The sequence below is a fragment of the Chiloscyllium plagiosum genome, chromosome 3 (genome assembly GCF_004010195.1).
Source record: "Chiloscyllium plagiosum isolate BGI_BamShark_2017 chromosome 3, ASM401019v2, whole genome shotgun sequence".
Classification (NCBI taxonomy): Eukaryota; Metazoa; Chordata; class Chondrichthyes; order Orectolobiformes; family Hemiscylliidae; genus Chiloscyllium; species Chiloscyllium plagiosum.
Genome location: NC_057712.1, coordinates 118,475,952 through 118,491,586, shown reverse-complemented (window position 1 = coordinate 118,491,586; position 15,635 = coordinate 118,475,952). Strand labels below are relative to the sequence as shown.

Below are 15,635 nucleotides of genomic sequence, written 5' to 3'. Positions count from 1 at the left end.
CCCTTTAACACACTGGTGTTGACTTTTTGAAGATGCTTGGGAATGAAGCCCGAACCTTGCAGTTAATAAAGGGCATGCCCCTTCAGAAAATCTTATCGTTCAAAATCTACTTTCTAAATATCAAATAGTTCTTGCATTACTAGTTTACATTTCACATTATAAACTTGATCCATTGACAGTTGACAATTAGGAGAAGTCAGATATTTCTTCTTTATGTTTAATGTCTGAAATAAAATTACCATTTTCCACATGGGCTACTTAGTGAAGACTTGCATATACAATATCTTACTTGTAGTGGAAATATAAAGCTAAAAAAATCCTCTATTTTAACTATTTTAAAAGAATACTTACTTTGATGTTATTAAATTCATTGTGACAAGGGTAATACCTAAGGTACCATTCAACTGTTAATGATACATTCTCAGGACATTTGAATGAAACAACTGAACAGGAAAAAAGAAAAACATAAGGAAATGTTAGAATACTACAAACTGCTTGGTAAAAATGCTAGAAATTCAAAATTCAGGAAATCAAGCATCGATGAAAGAACAATTCCTGCTAGTATCAACTGGCATTGATATCAAATCACCAATTAGGTCGCAACAAACAGTGGTATGTTTTAAATTCATGCAAATTCCCCAAGATTGTTTAGAAACTGAATACAAATATAATTTTTTACAGTAAAACCTTTGCTGATGCTATGATTGACACCATGACGTTTAGACCGGCTTTGTTCAGAAAAAAGAAGAGTCAAAAACCTTTGCTACAAGTGTTATATCTTTGGACATACACAATAATTTAGTAATTTCAGTGTAATGCCCAAGAATGGTGGTGAACAATTAACAGCTACAACAGTGGCATCAACCCTAACAGTTAGAGGGAAAGAGAAGAAAAAGTGCCTAGAGAGATCTCAGATATATGTCAGAATAAGAAGGCGACAATGATAGGAGATTTTAATTTACCAAACACTGACTGGGACTACCATAGCGTTAAAGGTTTGGAAGGTAAAGAATTTGTTAAATGAATTCAAGAAAATTTTCTTCCTCAATTGGGGCGGCACGGTGGCTCAGTGGTTAGCACTGATGCCTCACTGCACCAGGGTCCCAAGTCTGATTCCGGCGTCGGGCGACTGTGTGGAGTTTGCACATTCTCCCCGTGTCTGTGTGCGTTTCCTCTGGGCGCTCCAGCTTCCTCCCACAGTCTAAAGATGTGCGGGCCAGGTGAACTGGCCATGCTAAATTGCCCATAGTGTTAGGTGCATTAGACAGAGGGAAATGGGACTGGGTGGGTTACTCTTCGGAGGGTCGGTGTGGATTTGTTGGGCCGAAGGGCCCGTTTCCACACTGTAGGGAATCTAATATAATCTAATGTAAATGTTCCTTCTAGAGAAGGAGAATTTGACCTTCTCTAGTATAATAAGGCAGGGCAAGTGACTGACATGATAGGAAGGGAACACTTTGGGTCTAGTGGTCATAATTCTATTAGCTTTAAAATGTTTTGGAAAAGCACAAGATTTCCATAAAAGCTAAAAACTTTTAATTGGAGTAAGATAAATTTTAAAGGTTTGAGAAAAGAACTTTCAAAAGTTAATTGGAGGAGATTGTTCATAGCAAACCCAGCCGGAGGCTTCAGTGAAAACTGGGAAAGTGGACCACTGCAACAGCCTATCAGTTATATACACAGAATCAAATCTTAGATAACGATGGTAAGGACATCAACTATCACTGGCCCTAGATACAACCAGACTCATTGGCTAGATAAAGCCAGATGAACTGGCAGAACAGTGATGCAGTCTCAGATAGCAAATGGCCTAGGAGTCCTCAACATTAACTTCGAAGCCCATGAAGTTGCATGGCATCAGGTCAAAAAGTAATTGGCAAGATATCCTTTTACAACACGTTCTGCTGTCATCTGATGAATTAGCATTCCTCCACATTCAGTATTGCTTGGTTAGAAGCGCTGAAGATGGCAGAGTACAGAAAGTACTCTGGGTGGTGACTTCAAAGCCTATCACCAAGATCACCTCAGCAGCACTGTGACTGATTAAACCCTACAGGACAATCTTATTTTGGTGGTGAACAAATAGTTGAAATCAATCGTGAGATTGGATAAACGGTCCTTTAGAAAGGCATGACCTGGTTAGGGATAGTCAGCATAGCCTTAAGGGAAGGTCATTTCTTACAAATTTGATGCAACTCTCTGAAGTGACAAAGAGGATTAATGACAAAAGAGCAATGAATGTTGAGATTAAGGAGTCAAATTCTGCACTAAATTTAGCCAAAATAATCAGGGAGAGACAGCAAGATAGATATGCAGGCAAATCTTAGAAGTGTAAAATAATTGAGTCTTAACAGTAAGGAATTTCAACTTCCCGAATATCATCTGGGATAGACTAAGTCTGAAGAGTTTAGAGCAGTCGTAATTCTTAAAATTTATCCAGGAGACCATTCTGAGCCAGCATAGACAAAGTCATACAAGAGGGGGGTTGGACCCATTATTGCAAATGAAGTTAGATGTGATGTTGTTAGTGGTAGTGATGCTGGGGGTAGGGAATGGAAATGGAAATCAGTGATAGCGACTATAAATTCAGTGGGATTTAAAGTAATTATGTACAAGGAAAAAAGATGGGTTCTGAAAGGCAATTTTAACAAGATAATACAGGATCTGGCCAAGTGGATTGGGAGCAGCTGTTTGCAGAAAAATGCACATCAGAGGAGCGGGAGTCACTCAAAAGGCTAAGTGAGTGTTGTGGACCGAGGGTTCTAATAAACTACATTAAATCTGACATGTGGACTCTCGAAATCTCCTGACTGCAACAACTGACAAGATACTGTGGGTTCAAGTGATAAGTAACTTGAATGACAAATGGCCCTTTCACAGTGGGTTAGTTAATAACAGCTCACATGAGCAGTCAGCAGTGAAAACATCAAGGATATGGAGAGATAACATACAAAGCTTCAAGATTTACAGAACATTTGAAGGGAAAGAACGGAAACAAAGCAAGCACAGACAGTGACTACTGTGGAAGACCAATACAAATGACCATCCATGGTGACCAGGACCCAGTGATTAGAGACCCTTTGGTGAATTCTAGCTGCCGAAGTGACTAGCTCCCTGACTGATCCCATAGCAATTACATAGTGGCAATCACTGCTGGATTCACAAAGCTCACATCCTCCACTAACAAAAACGCAAACTGCCGGAAAAGGTCAGCAGTTCCGGCAGCCTCTATGGAGAGAAAGCAGATTTAATGTTTCAGTCCAGTGACCCTTCCTCAGAACCCTTGGAGCCGGGGATGGGGACCCGGGGGGGGGGGGGGGGGGGGGGGGGGGGAAAGAGGGGTGCAGAGTTGGAGAGACGAAGGAAAGACCCAGAGACACAGAGGAGGAACGGCAGGAAACAAATTCTCCCGACAGGTCAGCAGACATCTCTGGGAGAGAGAGAAGCTCCTCCCAAGCTCCACTCAAACTGGAAATTGCAGGAGATGGGATTTCCACCAAGATCTTGGGACCAGTGGCATAACGACGTCTGATGTAGTTTGGGTTCACTCCTCGGGAATGTAGTAAATTTAAATATTTGGTTTCTTAAATGCATTTGTTACACGCCCTCTACACTGTTCAGCTATTTTTTTCTGAACAACCCATTTTTACCTGTATCCTTTCAAATGGCGACTTTTCGAACAAAGATTGAGTCAGCCAAGTCCAGTCGTCCTAGGCTGCACCAATTGCCTTAGCCGGATACTAATGAAACTATGCTATGTAGGATTTAGAACATGATGGATGATGTGTGGTTGAAATCATGACCAGGGTTGAATCTATAATTTCAGAGCCAGTTAAAAAGGAGGTAACAACTGCTCTGATGCCGTTGGAAGAACGTTTTTTTTTTAAACAATGCAGGAATGTGGGCGGCACGGTGGTACAGTGGTTAGCACTGCTGCCTCGCAACGTCAGAGACCCGGGTTCAATTCCCGCCTCAGGCGACTGACTGTGTGGAGTTTGCACGTTCTCCCCGTGTCTGCGTGGGTTTCCTCCGGGTGCTCCGGTTTCCTCCCACAGTCCAAAGATGTGCAAGTCAGGTGAATTGGCCATGCTAAATTGCCCGTAGTGTTAGGTAAGGGGTAAATGTAGGGGTATGGGCGGGTTACGCTTCGGCGGGTCGGTGTGGACTTGTTGGGCCGAAGGGCCTGTTTCCACACTGTAAGTAATCTAATCTAATCTAAGTAATCTAATCTAATATTTGCACAACTACTTTGGACCTGGAACGTTTGGCTGATGAGCATATTAACCAGATAGCTAGCCTCCAAGCTAATGTTAGTGTGTTATCTGTTACGACTGAGTCTCTGACTAAGAAATGTGAAGACTTGGAGGCCCACTTCTGGTGGAATAATATTCGATTTGTGGGTTTACCCAAGGGATTGGAGGATCCTCGCCCCACAGAATTTATGGCCCAACTTTTACAGGACTTGCTCAGACTTGAGGCTAAACCAGTGTTGGATAGGGCTCATTGCACACTGTGCTAAATTGAAAGAAGGCGAGTTTGCTCCCCCGATGGTCGTCGGGGTGAACCAGTTTCAAGTGCAAAATCACATTCTGTGCCCTGCTGGAGATGCTTCTCCCCTTGTATATAATGGAAAGAGTATACATTTTTCTGGATTTCACCCTGACTGTGGCTAAGCAGCATGCAGCTTTTGCCAAGGTAAAGAAGGAGCAACACTCATGTCCTAATGTTAAATTTGACCTTCGTTATCCTGCGATATTACATATCATCTTGCTGAGCAGCCAACTCAGTTTTGATGACCCAGGTTGGGCTATGGTCTTGGTGAATAAAAACCTGAAAAAGATTGTGGTTCCCGAGCCAGATTGATGGTTGGGCCTAACTAGGCCGATAAGACATTAGCTTTACGCTACCACAGACAAAGACTACATTTCCCATTGTGGAGATGAAGATGGACAGTATGCTATGTTTATGGACTTGGATTTGGTATTCTTCTTATATTTGATTTCATTCACTAAAAGTACATGCTTTTTTACTCAAGACTTGTATTTTGTTGAAAGGTTGCTCTACTGGTACCAAAGAATATAGAGTTTAATTGTTTAACCATACATAGTATATATTTTATTTCATTTAGATTAGATTAGATTACACAGTGTTTAAACAGGCCCTTCAGCCCAACAAGTCCACACCGACCCTCTGAAGAGCAACCCACCCAGACCCATTCCCCTACATTTACCCCTTCACCTAACACCAAGGGACAATTTAGTATGGCCAATTCACCTAACCTGCACATTTCCGTGGAAGAAAACCGGAGCATCCGGAGGAAACCCATGCAAACAAGGGGAGAATGTGCAAACTCCACAGTCAGTCAGTCGCCTGAGGTGGGAATTGAACCCGGGTTTCTGGCACTGTGAGGTAGCCGTGCTAACCACTGTGCCACCGTGCCGCCCACATTGTTACTCATTTTTGCGACGTAGTTTTTGTACAGTTAACTTTTACATTCCAAAGTCGTCGTGTAGTTTGCGTGAGCTACAAAAGAAGACAGTTTTTTTTTTACTATGGGTGAAGACAGCAAGCACCCATCTAGAGGATGCCTCTGCTGGGATGGGGAGGGGTTGGTGGGCAGGTATTCAATTTGGGGGGATACGGCAATGGGGGATGGTGGAGTTTGTTTTGGTTCTGATGGGGATAGAGAAGGGGGTGGCACATACCTCACTTTTACAAGGTTTACATTTGTTTATCTATTTTTGCACATTTGGGATTTTACATGTGATTATTACACATGAAAAAGTTTAATGCTTCACCACCTTTGGTGGTGGGGACAATAAATTTGCCAATCTGAATTACAAAGGCTGAACAACCCAATTAAACACAGTAAGATTTTACTGTATTTACGCCATCTTAATGCCCATATAATTTATTTACAAGAAACCCATTTGAAAAATAGTCAGTCCTAAGTTGAAACGAGGTCGGATTGGACAAGTTTAAGTTTTCTCCTTTTCTATCTGATCTAGAGAAATTGCTATTCTTTTACATAAATCTATTCCTTTCATCCATGCTAAAACTATCTGACTCTACTGGCAGATTTATTATTTGTGAGAAGATTTGTAGCTCGGGTGCTCGTTGTTGTGGTTCTGTTCGCCGAGCTGGGAATTTGTGTTGCAGACGTTTCGTCTGGTCGAGGTGACATCCTCAGTGCTTGGGAGCCTCCTGTGAAGCGCTTCTGTGATCTTTCCTCCGGCATTTATAGTGGTTTGTCTCTGCCGCTTCCGGTTGTCAGTTCCAGCTGTCCGTTGCAGTGGTCAGTATATTGGGTCCAGATCGATGTGCTTATTGATTGAATCTGTGGATGAGTGCCATGCCTCTAGGAATTCCCTGGCTGTTCTCTGTTTGGCTTGTCCTGTAATAGTAGTGTTGTTCCAGTCGAACTCATGTTGCTTGTTATCTGCGTGTGTGGCTACGAAGGATAGCTGGTTGTGTCGTTTCGTGGCTAGTTGGTGTTAATGGATGCGGATCGTTAGCTGTCTTCCTGTTTGTCCTATGTAGTGTTTTGTGCAGTCCTTGCATGGGATTTTGTACACTACATTGGTTTTGCTCATGCTAGGTATTGGGTCCTTCGTTCTGGTGAGTTGTTGTCTGAGAGTGGCTGTTTGTTTGTGTGCTGTTATGAGTCCTAGTGGTTGCGGTAGTCTGGCTGTCAGTTTGGAAATGCTCTTGATATATGGTAGTGTGGCTCGTCCTTTGGGTTGCGGCATGTCCTCGTTCCACTATCAAAATCCTCATTTCCAAGTGCCCAACCCAAATCTGCTAAAATAATTAAGACTTTAATGGAGGAGTTTAATGTTGTTGATGCCTGGCAGTTCTTTAATCCCTCTAAAAAGGATTTTTTTTTGCATGTCCACCACACTTTTTCATGTATTGATTTCTTTTTGGTGGATGACAGATTGCTCACATCCATTTCTGGTTCCAAATATGATTCAGTTGTTTTATCACACCATGCATCTGTCTCTATGAATGTTCGTTTTCAAAATGTTTCTTAATACACGCCCACTTTGGCATCTCAATACGCCATTACCCTTAGAAGAAGATTTTGTTAATTTTGTGTCAGCAGATAGATTTTTTAAAAAAAATTTAACAAAATCCCAGACATCACAGCTTCCTTGCTGTAGGAAACCCTGAAGGCATTCATTAGGGGTGAAATAATTTCTTATGCAGCACATAAGAAAATACTTAGGAAAGAGAAATTGGCATGGTTAGCACAACATGTCTCTATTAGACTCTATTGATGCAATCTCCAAGTCTTCAGAAATGTATAAAGAATACACATCCCTACAGGCAGAGTATAATGTTGTAATGTCACAATACACCACCGAGCTTTTACTTCACTCTCGGTAAAAATGATAAGAATAAGGGGATAGAACCAGTAAATTGTTGGCACATCAGTCACATCAAATGTCCTCATCTCAATTAATCCCACAAATTAAGGCTAATTCAGGTGTCACGTCAGACCTATTAGAAATCAACTAGACTTAAGAAATTTTACATTTCACTTTATTCATCTGAAAGTTCTTCTGCAACAGCAGATTTTGATAGCATTTTTGAAAAGTTTAATGTACCTACTATTGATCAAAATGTGGCAACGGCATTGGAACAACCAATCACAGCAACAAAACTTGAGGCTGCAGCTCGATCATTACAAAGCAGTAAGGGTCCTGGACCCGATGTTTTATGAAATTTGGCCAGAAAACCATTTTGGAAAAACCTTTGGTAGATGTGTTTGTTGAAGTGTTTAATTCTGGTTCTCTTCCTCAAACTTTAACTCAGGCATCTTTTTGTGCTTTTAAAGAAAGGTAAATATTCCTTACTGTGTGGTTCATATCATCCTATAAATCAGCTAAATGTTCAACTTTAAATTATTGTCAAAGCTATTGGCATGACGTTGGGAAACCAGCCATCCATCGATCATATCCTTGGATCAAACTGGACATATTTGCAACAGGCACTCTTTTAATCTTAGGTGGGTACTTAACATTGTTTACAATTCTTCCCCATCTACTGTTCCTGAGGCTTTGACATCTTTAGATGCTGAAAAAGCCTTTGATAGAGTGGAATGAAATAATTTTTTTTCCACTTCGGAGAAATTTGGCTTTGAGGAAAAATTTATTTCTTGGATCAAACTACTCTATGCATGACCGCAGCCCTCTGTTAGGACCAATAACATGAATTCTGGTTATTGCAACCTTTATCGTCCCACTAGACAAAGTTGTCCTTTGAGTCTACTTCTGTTTGCCATTGTAATGGAATCTCTGTCTATTGCTCGACAAACTCTGGCATTATTAGAAATAGTGTGGAGTTGAAGATAGCTCGCAATGTAGATGACTTTTTGCTGTTTGTCTCGAACTTATCTCTACATTCCCACCGCATTTTCAGTTTTAGAATCTTTCAGTAAGATTTCTGAGTATAAATTGAATTTTAGCAAAAGTGAGATATTTGCTATCAATAAGCCTGTCAGGGAATACCCACTAGATTGTTTATCATTTGAAATTGCCAACTCTGGTTTTGTTTATCTTGGTGTACACATGGCAGATATACTTGGCAATTTGTACAGGAAAACATTTGAACCATTATTGGTACAAATTAAACGAGACTTCGAACAATGATCTCTCCTTAATTTGCCTGTTCCTATTAGAATTAATTCCCTTAAAATTAATATTTTTCCACAATTTTCTTATTTATTTCAATACATACCAATTCTTCTACCTCTTTCCTTTTACGATAAAGTAGACAGTCTCATTCTTGAATTTATTTGGAATAAAAAAGCTTCTAGGTTATGAAAACACTTGTTACAGAGGCTTAAGATACTAGGTAGGGTAGCGAATATTTTATTACTGGGCAGCAAACATTAGAAATTTGTACAATTGGCTCCAATATGAGAACCTTCATGTTCTTTCAATTTGCTTGGCTATGGAGGTAAATTCCACCCATCCGGTAACATTGAAGGCTGTATTGCATTCACCGGTCCTTTCTTCTACTTCAATTTAGTTGAACAATATAATTGTTTTACCGTGTCTAGAAATATGGTTTCAATTTAGACATCATTTTTGCTTTCAGTCATATTCTACTAAGGCACCGTTGCTGGCAAATCATATTTCTCCCCCATCTTAGTGGGCGGCACAGTGGTTAGCACTGCTGCCTCACAGCGCCAGAGACTCTGGTTCAATTCCCGCCTCAGGCGACTGACTGTGTGGAGTTTGCACGTTCTCCCCGTGTCTGCGTGGGTTTCCTCCGGGTGCTCCGGTTTCCTCCCACAGTCCAAAGATGTGCAGGGTCAGGTGAATTGGCCATGCTAAATTGCCCGTAGTGTTAGGTAAGGGGTAAATGTAGGGGTATGGGTGGGTTTCGCTTCGGCGGCTCGGTGTGGACTTGTTGGGCCGAAGGGCCTATTTCCACACTGTAATCTAATCTAATCTAATCTCTTTAGCGGACAGTGCCTTTTCGGGTTGAGCCAAGTAAGGAATAAAAACTGAAAGATTTATATGATGTTGGCATTTTTGCATCTTTTCAACAATTAGTTGAAAAGTTTTCACTTCCTAAAAGCCACTTCTTTAGATACCTCCAAGTTCGCAGCTTTGTCCATAGTTCATTTCAGGTTTTCCCCGCCCTTCCTAATGATTCTGATTTTGACATCTTTCTAGAACCGTTTTCTTCATTAAAAGGGGGCTATTTCAGCTATTTATTCAAATGTTCATAAAGTATGCTTAGTTCTCTTGATTCTATTAAAGCTATCGGAGGGTCAGTTCTGGAAGAGTAATATTAGGTGATCTGTGGGATGAAATATCACAAAGGATGCACAGGTTTTCTATCTGTGCAAAACATTGTTTTATTCAATGCAAGATTCTACACTGTACCCACTACACCAAAGCTCAACTTGCAAAAATATTTGAGGAGTTGGCTCTGTCCTGTGGTCAGTGTCAACAAACCCCAGCAAATTATATGCACATGTTTTGGCTTTACCCTTCTTTAAGTAGATATTGAACTGATATTTTTGACATCTTATCTAAGGTATCTGGCAAAAATCTTACTCCTAAAGCTATTACTGCTTTGTTTGGGGTGTTACTCTCTTTACCTAAACTTTCTCCCTCTTAGAAAAAATGATAGCATTCACTACCCTGTTGGCCAGAAGATTGATATTGTTAAAATGGAAATCCCTAATTCTGCCTACTCATACACACTGGGTTAGACATGTGCTAGACTTTTAAAAAAATTATATTATCCTTATCTGGCTCCTCTAACAATTTTACAAAAATCTGGAACCCTTTTCTTTCATATGTTAAGGGTGTTGTCTATTTAAATGTTCCAGACTGAGGTATCTTCTGTTGTGGCGATTATTTTTCTTTTTTTTTCCCTCTTTCTTTTGCTAATGCAGTTATCTTACTGCTGATCTAATTTATTATGGTTTTGTGTTATTTATAGGTTTATACTTATTACTGTTGTTTGACATTTCTTTTTGTATTTTGGGGGAAGTATATGCCACGGGGAGGATGGTCAGGGTGTTGTTTACAATTGTTTATTGCTTGTGATTGGTCCTTTTAAAAAAAAGGATGATTTAAGTACAGAAATCAGAAGGTGGACTGTGATATACTTGAACAGGATTACTGAGATGGTGGCATATTAGCGATTTTAGCAGGCTTGAGTGTGGATAATTCCCCAGGCCCAGGTGAGAAGTATCCCAGGCTGTTGTGGGAGGCAAGGAAGGATATTTCAGGAGCTCTGACATGAATTGTCAAATCCTCTCTGGAAGACAGCTCATGTGGTACCATTTTTCAAAGGTGCACATGAAAGGAGGGCAGTTCTCGTGGTCTACATTGACTTCAGTAAGACTTTTAATAAGGTCTCGCATTGGTTAAGATGTTAAGAGCCTGAGCAACCCAGGACAATTTGGCAAATTGCATCCAAAACTGGCTTTGTGGTAGGACAGTGACTGTCAAAGGGTATTTTTGTACTTTGTCCAGTAATGTACCACAAGGTTTGATGATTGGCCCCTTACTGTTTATAGTGTTAATGACCAAGACACAAACATAGAACATAGAACAATACAGCACAGAACAGGCCCTTCAGCCCACGATGTTGTGCCGAACATTTGTCCTAGCTTAAGCACCTATCCATGTACCTATCCAATTGCCGCTTAAAGGTCACCAATGATTCGGACTCTGCTACTCCCACAGGCAGCGCATTCCATGCCCTGACCACTCTCTGGGTAAAGAACTTACCCCTGACATCCCCCCCATACCTTCCACCCTTCACCTTAAATTTATGTCCCCTTGTAACACGCTTAGCACTCTCAACCTATCCTCGTACGACCTATTCTTCATTCCAGGCAACATCCTGGTAAGTCTCCTCTGCACCCTCTCCAAAGCTTCCACATCTTTTCTAAAGTGAGGCGACCAGAACTGCACACAGTACTCCAAATGTGGCCTTACCAAGGTCCTAAACAGCTGCATCATCACCTCACGACTCTTGAATTCAATTCCTCTGCTAATGAACACTAATACACCATAGGCCTTCTTACAAGCTCTATCCACCTGAGTGGCAACTTTCAAAGAGCTATGAACATAGACCCCAAGAACCCTCTGCTCCTCCACCTTACTAAGAACCCTACCATTAACCCTGTATTCCGCATTCTTATTTGTCCTTCCAAAATGGACAACCTCACACTTGACAGGGTTGAACACCATCTGCCACTCCTCAGCCCAGCTCTGCATCATATCTAAGTCCCTTTGCAGCCGACAACAGCCCTCCTCACTATCCACAACTCCACCAATCTTCGTATCGTCTGCAAATTTACTGACCCACCCTTCGACTCCCTCTTCCAAGTCATTAATAAAAATTACAAACAGCAGAGGGCCCAGAACTTATCCCTGCGGAACTCCACTTGTAACTCACATCAAACATAGGAGATATGATTAGTAAGCACAGGTGACATAAAAATTGGTGGTATGACAAACAGTGAGGAGCAAAGCTAGAGACTATCAGCTGATATAGATGGGCTAGTCAGATTGGCAAAACAGTGGCAAATGAAATTTAACCCCAAAAGGTGTGAGGTAATAATTTTGAAAGGAATAGCAAGTCTTGGGAGGATGTGATGAACAGCAGCACCCCAGGAAGAAAGACTCAGAGGGACCTTGGCAGCACGTCTATTTGCAACAGATCAGGTAGATAAGATAGCTAAGAAGAAATAGGATATATTTGTTTCTATGGGTACTGAATACAAAAGCAAGGGGTTTTGACGGAGCTTTATATAATGTTAGTCAGGCCACAAGAGTACTGTACTGTGTTCAGGTCAGTTCAAGTTGACACACTATACCAAAGACGTGATTGCACTACAGACAGTGCACAACAGATTCACCAGGGTATTCTCTGGCTGGAGAGATTCAGTTATGAAGAGAGACGAGATAAGGTGGGGTTGCTCTCAGAGCAAAAAAGGATGGTGTACAAAGTTGTGATGGAGATAGAGTAAATAGGGAGAAACATCTCCCCTTAGTAGAGCAGTCAGTAATTCAGGGCATGGTTTTAAAATAAGCACCAGTTTAGAAGGGATTTGAGGAAAAATATTTTTACCCAGAGAGGACAATGAAACTCACTGCCTCAAAAGGACGGTAAAGGCAGAATCCTCCAAGATATTTAAGAATGATTTAGATGCATACTTTATTTGGTACAGCTTACGAGACTATGGGTCATGTTCTGAGAAATGGGATTAAACCAGATGGATGTTTGATAACGGGCGCAAACACGATGGACCGAAGGGCCTCTTTTCATGCTGTAAAACCCTGCAACTCTCAATCATCAAGTGCTCAAGATTTGTCTATTTTAGTGTCTTAAGTTTCACCTGCTCCAGTTGGAAAGGAAAAAAAATCAAGTGCGTGCAGTCTAGGAAGCTGGGCAACAGAGGAAAGGATATCAATAGCAACAGAGAAGCTGAGGCAAATGAGAAAAATACAGTCTCCCCATAAAATGAAAATAGAAGCATAACATTACAAGTCATTTGTCACAGAACTCATACTTTATTAGTGTGTCATTATCAGAAACAGGAGTAAGTCACCCATTTTCTCCCTGTCCTACTTTTTAAAAGATCGTTAGGTTTTTCAAGGTAATTCAAGAGGAAAGCAGCACAGCTGCAAAATGTGCACAGGGAGACATAGCTATTAACCATACTTGGATAAAAGTTTTATATTTTTACTTCAGAAAAACATTGAAAATAACTGTTGCGTATTTAATGACTGTAGATGTACACCAACTGCTTTCAAACAAAAAAATCACCACAAGTTAGGTTCAAAATAAACTTAACTTACCTTCAAGTACAATATCTGTTTTGTTAAACATTGTTTTTGTAAACAGAAGTGGCTTATGGTTCTGAAAATAAAATTTGAATCACAAGCATTGGTCAAAAGTAACAAAACAAAAATGAAGATCATGCTAATATTGTGTCAGGTATATTTTAAAGTTGAAATGGCATTATCAGCACCGGAATTGATATATTCTAGTTAAGCACCAGAAAGATTTGTCACCATGATCCCAAAACATGCATAAGCATTTTGTTAAGTTCTTAACAGATACTGTTCATCCATTGAATGAATAATTATAAAATTACTTGAATTCTGATACTCATGAATAATTTATATTATATGGAGTTTACAGGTCTCTATGACAGATTATTAATAAAAAAGCTAAACTTTAGCAAAGACAGATGCATTGAACATTCTGGTCGAGTTAATGATGGGTCAGCCATTGTTCAGTATGTACACTTTTAACTTTGACCTTGCAGGTAATTTTTCTAATCAACTTCTTCAGAGATATTATGACACACCTCAAACAGATAAAACTTGAACACAGACCTTCTGGCACAGAGGTAGGGCACTACCACTGTGCCACAAGAGCCCTTTGACCTTGTACAATAAACACAAGTTAATTAAATATAACCAATCCAATAAAAACTGAAAGAACTGCAGATACCGTAAATCAGAAATAAAAACAGAAGTTGCTGGAAAAGTTCAGCAGGTCTGGCAGCATCTATGAAGAGAAATCAGTTAATGTTTCGGGTCCGGTGACCTTTCCTCAAAGGAAAAGTGCAGTTCGGAGGAAGGGTCACCGGACTTGAAACGTTAACTCTGACTTCTCTTCACAGATGTTGCCAGACCTGCTGAGCTTTTCCAACAACTACTTTTGAAGCCAACATAAGTTTGTTTCATTTGCATTTATATTAGGTAATACCAATGTTTTTTTAAACCAAGTGTTTCCATTCATCATAAGCGTAAAACTTTAATTCCTAAAACACAGTTTAATGCAAAATACGCAAATGTATAGCTGATGCACAACAATGACATCAACAAAAACTACTAAAGCACAAGAAATGGCCACTTGAGGAAATAGTGACTTAGTGGCAATTTCACTGAAGTAGTAAACCAGAAGCCCAGACGAAATGCTCTGGGGCTGGGTTCAAATACAGCTGGTGAAATTTAAATTCAACTAATAAAAATCTGGAATGAAAATTTAGACTCAGTAATGGTGGCCATGAAACTATCAATGGACAAAAGAATATTTATTTGGCTCATTTAAGCGGTCAGGGAAGGAAATGTTTCATCCTTAACCAGTCTGACCCATATGCAACTTCAAATGCAACGTGGTTGGCTCTTAACATGATCCAGAAAGCCACTCAGATCAAGGGCAATCAGGATTAAAAACAAAAGATCTGACGTTACAAAGTCAGTGCCAACTCCCCGCAAAGCTTGTGACACTCATCCACTTTGCAAGTTTTCTCTCTTTAGCCATTTATCTAACTGCCTTTGAAAGTCATGATTGAATCCACTTCTAACATACTCTCAACTAGTGAATTCCTCTTATTAACCATGTAGTGCTTAAAAAAGTTTTTCCTTATATTGCATTTTTGCTATTACGCTTAAAATTAGGGTTCAGTTTCTCACAACTTGTGCCCAGTGGAACATTCATCTCTACTTTTGAACAGTTCTAACAGATATTGTTGCAATCTTTTCTTCTCCAAGAAGATCATCAGGTTCTCCAATCTATCCAAGTAACTGATGCCCCTCATATTTACAAGGTTGGTTCTGGGATAAAAGAAAGTCTTACACTTATATAGTGCTTTTTTTGACCAGTAGATGTCACAAAGTACTTTCCAGCCAATTAAGTACTTTTGAAGTGTAGGTACTGTTATAGTGTAGGAAATACAGCAGACAACATGTGCACAGCAAGTTCCCACAAACAATAATGTGATAATAGCCAGTTTGTTTTTGTGACAGCGGATAAGATATAAATGTTGTCACCAGAGATAATTTCCCTGCTTTTCTTTGAAGGTCAGCTCAGGGTCAAACATGATGAAAAGTTACAAACTGTCGGTTCAGCCTGAGAAAATGATCATAATGGCAATGAAATCTCAAAAAGAAAGAAAAATACACATGGTCAAAATACCTTAAACACTGAAAAATGTTCTAAGGCACAATCAATGAAAAATGAGTCCCCTGTCAAGGAGCTAAACAAGTGAAAGGAAAAGAAAAAGGTTGAGTCAAGAGAGACTGAGTGAGGAAATTATCAAAAAAAGAGGAAAGTGGAAATTCAGCCTATTTTAGAGA

At 40.1% G+C, this 15,635-nt stretch overlaps 1 protein-coding gene across 2 annotated transcripts in view; it reads right to left on the bottom strand.

Annotated features, from left to right (window-relative positions):
• tmem87b (transmembrane protein 87B) overlaps positions 1-15,635 on the bottom strand; it is a 57,263-nt gene that overhangs the window by 32,900 nt on the left and 8,728 nt on the right. For both annotated transcript variants that reach the window (XM_043687187.1, XM_043687184.1), the window contains exons 2-3: positions 13,344-13,404; positions 352-443 (exon numbers count right to left, since the gene is read on the bottom strand). In XM_043687187.1, coding sequence (XP_043543122.1) covers positions 352-443; positions 13,344-13,404 — 153 coding nt within the window. The remainder of the gene's footprint in view (positions 1-351; positions 444-13,343; positions 13,405-15,635) is intronic.